Source organism: Lipophrys pholis (assembly GCF_963383615.2).
Source record: "Lipophrys pholis genome assembly, chromosome: 6".
NCBI lineage: Eukaryota > Metazoa > Chordata > Actinopteri > Blenniiformes > Blenniidae > Lipophrys > Lipophrys pholis.
The window spans coordinates 18,708,432-18,717,418 of record NC_137629.1 but is presented as its reverse complement, the minus strand read 5'-3'; the positions used below and the strand labels follow the sequence as shown (position 1 = coordinate 18,717,418).

The 8,987-nt window shown below is 43.8% G+C and overlaps 1 protein-coding gene across 1 annotated transcript; it reads right to left on the bottom strand.

Moving 5' to 3' along the window:
• Nucleotides 1-1,230: 1,230 nt before the first annotated feature.
• On the bottom strand, nucleotides 1,231-8,121 carry tbx22 (T-box transcription factor 22; the record flags this gene model as incomplete). The annotated part of the gene is made up of 8 exons (XM_080465085.1): nucleotides 1,231-1,790; nucleotides 1,894-1,979; nucleotides 2,276-2,340; nucleotides 3,166-3,330; nucleotides 5,396-5,570; nucleotides 5,651-5,752; nucleotides 7,397-7,649; nucleotides 7,983-8,121. 8 exons carry the CDS (start codon nucleotides 8,119-8,121, stop codon nucleotides 1,231-1,233), a joined length of 1,545 nt encoding a protein of 514 aa, XP_080321211.1.
• Nucleotides 8,122-8,987: the final 866 nt, after the last annotated feature.

Genomic DNA, 8,987 nt, shown 5'->3' with positions numbered 1-8,987 from the left:
TGTCTGGAAACAGACCATTTCCCCCCCAGCTTTGCCTAAAGCACTCTGCTGGGCCGAGAGGGAAGAAGGGATGGCCGCTGCGTCTGGAGTCTGAGCTGAAGGCAGGAATTATCACATCAGCGGCTGAACGGGCGTTTCCCCCATTTGGTACGAACCTTAAGAAGAAAAAAAAACAACCCTCAAAACAAAACAAAAACACGGCATTTATCCTGGCCCGCAAGCAGTGAGAAGTTTTCATTCGACTCTCCGTCCACAGGACTTAAAAAAGGTCTTCACGCAGCAGTATTGATTTACTGTTGATCCTGGAGCCATGTCATAACACAACAGTGATGACAGGCCTGCTTTAGTCGGCCTCACAGAGCAGGGAGCCTTGTTTCAGCCTGGCCACAGCTTGTGGTCGACGGAGGCCTCGGTGAAATAACCGTTTCACCCCCATGCGTATCTGATTAGTCTTATTATTGCTAATAAAGCACAGGGATGGAAACTGGCTGCCTGAATTCTGGCAGCTGGAGTTTCTTCCTCTAAAATCACAGAGAGACCTGATGAGCTCATGTTATTAGTCAGGGGTGGCCAACCATGACACTGAATAAAAAAAAAACTAAACAAAAAAAAAAACCATGAGACTGACCTTTGTTCAGTTTCACTAAATAACTCGACCCCATCATCATATCTCCTTCAGTGCTGCTTCCTGTTGTACAACAGTGCTCTCAGATTGTCATGTTGGCTCAGGAAATACGGATCATCGTCTATACGGTGCAGCGTGTGGAGAAAATAAGGTTTTTGACCTGTCGCATCTTAATAAAAAAAAGCATAAAAAATACTTTAATCGGCACTTAAGGTCAGTTTAACAGTCACATTTATTCATAGTTCGATACGTCAGGTCCTGTAGCTGATGCCCTTTGGCTAAAACCTTGAAAAACAAGTCTATGGAAGGCAAATAAAAAATGTTAAAAAAAAAAAATCTACATCCTACCTGAACAGAAATGTTTTTGTTTTCTCCAAAGCTGGCTTCTAGACGAGTGTGCGCAGTGAAGCGAAGCCGCTTCAGGGCGAGTTTCTGTGCTGGTAAAATCCAACACTGCGTACAAAAATACTTCTTAAATACAAAAGCGTCCCCACAGACACACCTCCCCAACTGCTGGAGGAGAGAATCAGCCCTCAATGTTTTCCTGCAATAATCTTTGGCTTGCTACACTCAATGGGCCAGAGCCTGCGAGCGCTGTCCAGCTGTCAGAGACAGTGGTTGGTGGTCGGGTGCCACGGAGACTGGCGCAGCAAGCAGTCTGTGGTGGTGGTGGTGTCCTCGGAGAGTTTGGCGTGCCGGGAAAGAGAGAGCTGGGGGTTCAGGGGGAAGCTGTAGCGGTACAGACAGTAGGGGCCCGCTGTGTCGACGAGGTGAGGGAGGAGAGTGGACCCCTGGGGGCCGAGGGGGCTGTGGAGGGGGATCAGGCTCCCGGGGGACCCCACGGCGGGACACGTGTCCCTGCAGAGGGGAGGTTTCTTCCCCTGCAGCGCTGACAGGAGCGAGAGGTCTGTCAGCGGAGGCAGAAGAGGAAGGCCTCTCAGTCTGTCAGTGGAGGAAGAGGAGGACGCAGAGGAGGAGGAGAAGGCTCGGCCGGGCAGCGGGGAGAGGGCGGCCGAAAGGCTGCTGGACGACTTGCTGTAGAGGGGGAAAGCGAGGGTGTGGAGGGCGGCGGCGTCCTGGCAGGAGAGCGCGGAGAATGGATGAAGGGTTGAAGACGGGGAGAGAGGGAGGAGGCCCTTCACTGAGCCAGTCGATCCCGGGCTGCCTGGTGACAGGACGTCAGAAAATGTAACATTAAAAACAGAAGGGAAAAAAAAAAAAAAAACTCAAGGAAGAGTAGAGAAGTTAAAAACAAAAGAGAGTGGTACCTTGGAGCTGTATGGCAAACGGCTTGAAGTCCAAGCTGAGGGGGCCTCTCCAGGGATATGACTCTAACAGGCCATCCAACACCCCTCTTTACACACACACACACACACACACACACACACACACACACACACACACACACACACACACACATAGATTCACATACTGTAAAAGCAGTAAAAAATGTTATCCCAGGTATTAAAATATTGATTCTGAGAGGTGTGAAATTCTGCACGACACAGTTCAGCTTTATATGAGGGTTTTACGTGGCTTCAGATTTCATCAGCCTGAACCCATAATCCCTCCTGGGTCATTTAGAGGAGTATTTCAGCTTAAAGAAAAGAAAAAAAAAAGCCTGTTCAGAGGTCAGTGATGGTTCTGTACCTATTCCTTCCTGGATCTCTGAAGCCTTTGGCGAAGGGGTTCCTGTCGATCTTCAGCTTGGTGATCTGGCCCCGGAGAGACGACAGGAGGTGGGTTAGAGTGGACATGTCCACCGCTGTCGTGTTAACACAACAATGAGCTCAGCTTTACAGCAGCAAGGAGAGTGGCAAAGCACACCCCGCTTCCACCCTGCCCCCCCCCCCCCCCCCTCTTGGATCACATCTCCCAGCAGCACCCGGGGCGATGAGCCATGTCAAACAGGGGGAAAAAATGGGGCTCGGGGTCATACGGATTTCTGTGCTGCTTTAATAGGGCTGCGGACTCCAACAGTCACAGCTCATTACTGACTTTCTGTAATAATACATGCGGTGATAGTAAAATGAGCCCTGATGAAAAGAGCTGGCCGTCCCTGCGGATGGCTCCGTTACTGTAGGAATGGAAGCCAATAGTAGGGTCAGACCCCGCAATGCATGTGAACACACACACCCACACAGACATGTGCGCACGCACACACACACACACACACACACATGCACACCCGCCTGGCTGAAAATCCAAACGTTGCAAATTTACGATTTTGCCGAGGCCTCATCAGCGTCACAATGCGGTGCCACAAAAAAGTTTCGATGTGAGGTCACACAACCAGAGTTGTTGATTGGCTCGTCATAACAACCAGTGCGTGAATGGCAAGGGCTAAACATCTGCTTTTTTAATATTTCTGGCACACAGCAGCTAAAGCCTGTAAATCAGCTAAATCGAGTCATTTCCTGTTTTCCGTAACGTATGATTAGACTGCTTGACTCTGTGAACATTTCAGCTGTTTAGCTCAGAGAGCAGCCAGGATTTCCAGTACGTCTCCAGTGCACGTCGTCTCTGAGTGTCAGCGGTACCTGCTGATTCTGGTAGGCTGTGACGGTGGTGAACTCGGTCTCGGGGAAGGAGAAGCTGTGCACTCCTTCGGCTGGCAGCGACTGGATCTGCGACAGGTCCAGCCGAGGGTCGTGCTGGATGACGTGCACACGAGGCTTGTATTTATGCATCGACTGAAGAATGATCTGCAACAGGAGAAGAGGATAAGGTTTCAGGTTTTACAAGGCGGTCTACTATTAGATTATCTTCAGGGTGGACTTTGGAAACATTGACGCAGGCCCGTGACAAACTTCTGCAACGCCGTACTACGAACCTTTCATTGTCTCCTAAACATTTCTGCCATGCAAGAGAGATGAATTCCATTTAAATGTTGGTGACAGAAACAGAAAAAAAAAAAAATAAATCACTGCCTTGATTTGATTATAATTTCAAAGTGAATTTAAAAAAACTTAAATGCAAGTCATTGGGTTTATAGCAGAAAGTTGTCGTTCAAGCGTAATCAAATTACTTCTTTATGTCATGTAGACGGTATTGAATGAAAATGTTTATTTTATTTATAAATCCTACAAATACTTGTCAAAATGTATTTTGACAATTAAATGTTTGAACATAGACAAATTGTATTTGTTCATATTTGGTCTTGTAGTTTGTACATGCCAAATAGTTAAACAGTTTAAAATATTTAATTCAAAAAAATATATTTTTGTGATGTGCATGTGGATTTTTTTTTCCAGTTATATGAATTAGATGAAATAATGAGGCAGACTAACATTACATTGTAAAACATGAACAGAATAAAAGATACAGCGCATGAAAATGTACTATTCAACAGGTAAAATATATGACATCTTATCTTTTAATTTCATATAAATCATTTATATGAACAATGACATCCAAAACAAAAGTTGGCCAAATCATGTTCAAAACAACGTTTTTCACCAAAAGGTAATTTTTCTTATTTACATGTTATCGTCCTAGCGTGCATATTAGGTGCATATTTTGCGAATTGAAAATTCGATTTTATCACAATATATGGTCAGAGAAAAACTGGTCTTATAAAATCCAAAGATGTCAATAAAATAAGCTGAATAAAAACACATTTGAACACATTTATCTTGCCATTTATCTTGCTAGTCACAATAGATCTCTACAAACTCATCTCTCAACCATGTGGAGTATCTACACCTTCAAAACTATTGCAAACAAGGAAAAAAACTAAAATAATGTACCAAACATAGAGATTTAAAGAGCCCACAAGGCTTCAGTAAATCGTTCTTAGTTCAGAAAAGTTGATGTTCCCATCGGCACAAATCCCAGCATGATTTCATAAACAGGAGGATCAAGTCAAAAGCCTGGTATCACCTCTCTGGCCACCACATCTGTGCATCTCTGAGCCTTTCAGGGATGTCATGGAGCTGTGAAGGATTTCCACTTCCTTCCCCTCTCTAAGACATGCAGGTTTCCCCCCACAGTGTGTGAGATCAGATACGAGTGTGGCGGCATTTAAAGTGGTCATTGTAGAGAAAACACTGCTGCCCCACTCGAGTTGGCAAACCGACTCACATTAATTCCATAAGTTCAACTATAAATACTTGTGTGTAAGAAAAAAAGAAAAAAAAGAAAAATGAATTGTGAACCTCATTAATACTCAATATTTCAAAGGCATATTGAAGAATTTTAATAGCAGTGGTGCAAAAAGTTGAATGCACATATTTGAACATGCACACTCATAACTAATTTCAATACTGTTTGCCAGTGTGAAAACAGGAGCTTGTTCATTTGACACAGATTCGACTTGTTTCATAGTTTTCCCTTGAAAACGTTTATTTTTGTAACAGGAAGTTTTGGCATTCAGCCATTATAATGTAACTTGATCACTATTACATTTATCTTCTGCACCTTCTGTTACTGTCAGCTGTATCTATCATTTCACAGTAACATTGAATGGCTTCAACAGAGGTTAGAACACTAAAAGAGCACGTTTCAAGAGGAGGGAAAAGTAGAAGTAAAAGTACACAGTCACAAAACGTATCTTAAATATAGCAAAGGAGTAGAAATACTTAATTGGCTCCCATTTGTCCACAAGTGAGTACCTTTTTAGATATTTGAAGAAATCATATGCAATATATCAAATAAACTGAGGAATCAAGAGCAGTTAAAGTAACGTAACTGTAACCTACAAGTACATTATCATCAACCCTGAGAAGTTACGCAGAGAAGTAGAGAGTGCGTGGTCCGCCGGTTACCTACATGCCCCTTATCGTCCATCTCGTTGTTGGTGAGTTTGACCCGGTCGAAGCTGATGACCTGACGCATCCACGTTTCTCCAGCGCACGGAGAGTCCGGGTGCACGTAGAGCCGCGGAGAGATGCACGAGTGGTCCGTGTTTCCGGCCACCATCCACTGAGAGCTGTGGTACACATACCTAAGACGGGTTTACAAGTAATGCATGGCCGTCAGGAGCAATGAGGAGTCTTTTGAGTCATGATTATCTGGTACACACACCTGTAGCGTTTGGAGTCCACCGGCATGACGTCCATCGCAATATAGTACTGCTGGCACGGGTCCAGATTGCGCACTTTTACGCGCACGGAAGGAAACATCCTCCTGGAAATAAAGTGAGGATAAGAGACTAAGCATATTATATTTTTCTTTTGAAGAAGAAGAAGAAGAAATGCTGAGAATTAATCGGAATTTTTCAGCCCATGCAGGCAGAAGTCCGGCCAGAAATGTTCAGAGTCGTCCGGGGTCAAAGGGAAGAAAATCGAGGGGCCGCGGTGGCATCTTCACCTGATTTATAGCGTGCATTCTCGGTAATTAGATCAAGAAAACCTCCCAGATTTCAGCAACTTGTTATTTCCCAATAACTAATTTATGGGAGGGGGAAGCCAAAGAGGACGCACATGGTCACTTATCAAACCACCAACTAATTTCTTTGAGACCGACAGATAAAGTTAATTTAATCTTCTCATGCTCGGGAATACTGCAGCATCACAAGGCTTACTTGTATAATTGATGGCTTTGGGTTATATGAGAAAGGCTCTCTATTCAGATTTTGTTTAGTTATTTGAACAAATAACTAAATACTGTCGCACGACAAGACAAGTTTAACCCTTCGGGTGATTCGTTAACACCCAAATTTAAAATCTTATGGAAAATTAAACTCCAATACTAAAGTTAGTGGAAAAGGACGCAATTAAATGCCAATAATACAACGAAATGTCTTTCAAGATGGCATAAAACTGGGCAAAATGGCAAACATGTCACCATTAAATTAATGTCTGGGTTTTACATCATTTTGTAAAAAAACAAAAGCAGGCTTCAACAAATGGATTTATGTTAAAATAAAAAAACAAATATATATACATATATATATATATATATATATAAACACTGTTACAATATTTATGTACACAGTGTTGATGTTTAAGCACAGATTTTCTTCATTTTTTTCAGGCAAATCAGATGGGAGAAGTTTGGCTGAAATAAAGCAGCAAACACAATCTAAGAAATACCACAAAACAAATTGCATAATAATAAAAACTATTAATTTCCTGCATTCTATATTTCCTCCAGTTACAAGTTCTGCACAGGTTCTCAAATATGACCACGTGCCTGACAAAAGGTTAACTATTAAATGCACCTCAGCAAATATTGGCTCAGCGAAGAGAGTCAGTCAATTTCTACATTGAAGATTGTATTTTAAATGCTTGTTTGACTCGTTTCGCTGTATAGGCGACAGTTCCTCAGCTCTCTTCTGATTGGCTGCAGTCTTTTTACACCGTGCGCACCTGCGACCGCGGAGACAGTTGATGTAAATATCAGCGATAAAGATCGCTTTATATCACACCTGAATAGATTTACAAGGAACTGCAAATACGTTATGTTGGTTGTTTTGAGCAAAATACTTGCAGGGTATCTCAGTTTACACTAAAAACTCGGATCTGGTCTTATTTTATTATGATCAAACCGCTTAAAAAAAAAAAAAAAACATCTGTCAAATTGGATTGGACATTTGTTGTTATTCAGATTAATACTCCTGTTTGACTTTAAACTCCAGCAGACCAAGACAACTTTATCGCGTATATGTCGGTGGTTGCTGCCTCCTTATTCATCATATAGGTCAAATTTATTTTATTTAAAGTCAGACGCAAACTTTAATGTCAGGAAAGGGCTCTGGAAGGCCTGTTTGCAACAGGTTAAGCCTTGAGAGTAATTCACAATAAAATATGTATCCTAAAGAGTTTATACCTGCCGGCTTTGGTGATGATCATCTCAGTCCCGATCTCATAGAATCGCTTCCACAGCTCGGAGCCCTGCAGCTCGACACGGACCTCTCTGTCCGGCCGACAGTCGCTCTCCTTCGGCGTCTTCTCGTCGCTGCCTGGGTCACAGTCTCCGCAGCCCGTTGGCACAGTCTGTCTCTGCGGGTCAGAGGAGTCATCCGGCCTCCTCACTACTGATCCCACTTTCTTTACCTGGTTGGAAAGATGGTCGTGCTGACCTGAAGGTCAAGCAAAGTGAGCAGTTAGGAAAACAAAAAAGTCTAAAACATGTGTACAGCTCAATGTTGTGGTGATCCGTGACAGTGTTAAAGTCATCAATATTGATGAAATCCTAATAAACAAAGTGTGGCATGAAAGTGACTATTTGCCTGACTCAACGTTACACCAGCTGCATCTACTCAATCAAATTGTAGTTTATAGACCAAATTTGAACTTGGGTGGGAGAAAAGTGCCAAAACTTTCAATGAGCAACTTTTCTTTTTCTTTTTTTTTTTGCGTGAAATGTTGGTCAGTGAAAGTCTCAACATCTTTTCACAAATATGTCGCCTCACCGATGAAGACGCTCCCATCACTGCCGGTGTCTCCATCTGAACTTGACTCGAGGGCCTCCGAAATTTTCATCCTCTTGCAGGGCTTCCCGACGAGCGCCTCCACTGAAAAGGCGTGAGCCCGGGAGCTCAGGCCCTGCATCCTGACGAAAGACGCCGATCTTCAGTGGCTCCTCTTATCCACCTGAACTCTGACTTTGTCCCGCACAAAGTTCAGCGTCCCCTCCCTGTCAGGACAGGACGGGGCAGAAAAAACATCAACAGTAACGGCGCCTCAGGGAGCCCTCCTTGTCTCACAGCGGCTCCGTGACGCTGCGTAATTAAGCCGGTGCTTTTCCATGTGTTCTTCGAGACGCGCGCCCTCATCCAAAATGCTTGATTACTGGCACGCCTCTTCTCCACACAGCGATCTTTCCCTCTCTCCTCCTTTAACCGTTTCAGCGTCTCCCCTAACCCTCTCTGCCCCACAGAGGGCTTGTTCCTCGCTACTCCGCTGCGCGTCACAGAGAGGGAGGGAAGAAGGCAGCGCGCATTCCTTCACGGGGGCCTGCGCTCCAAAAAACAGCCGTCACGGGACATAGGCTACTTTACCTCAAATGGATTTTTTTGGGATCAAAAGAAGTCAAATTTGCACACATAGTGTATTTAAGATCAGATCATGACAGCTTTGGTCATCTATATCAAAAAGTAGATATTGATTCAATACACTCTTAATTTTTTATTTATTTAGAAAAACGTGCAAGTGTTTTCTAATGCGTTAATGGAATTTAAGGAGATTTAATTAATGACTGATATTTATTGCAGTGCTCACTTGGTGTCAGTGGTTGATTTTCTGGGAGAATCTTTACGCGCGCCGTGGCTTACCTTCAGATTGGGTGAGGTCAGTGGTGTCCAAACTCTGTCCTCGAGGGCCGGCGTCCTGCCTGGTTCAGGTCTCTCTCAGTTCCAACACACCTGACTACACTAAGGGGCTCGTTAGTGGCTTTTTTCGCAACCTTGGTGATGACA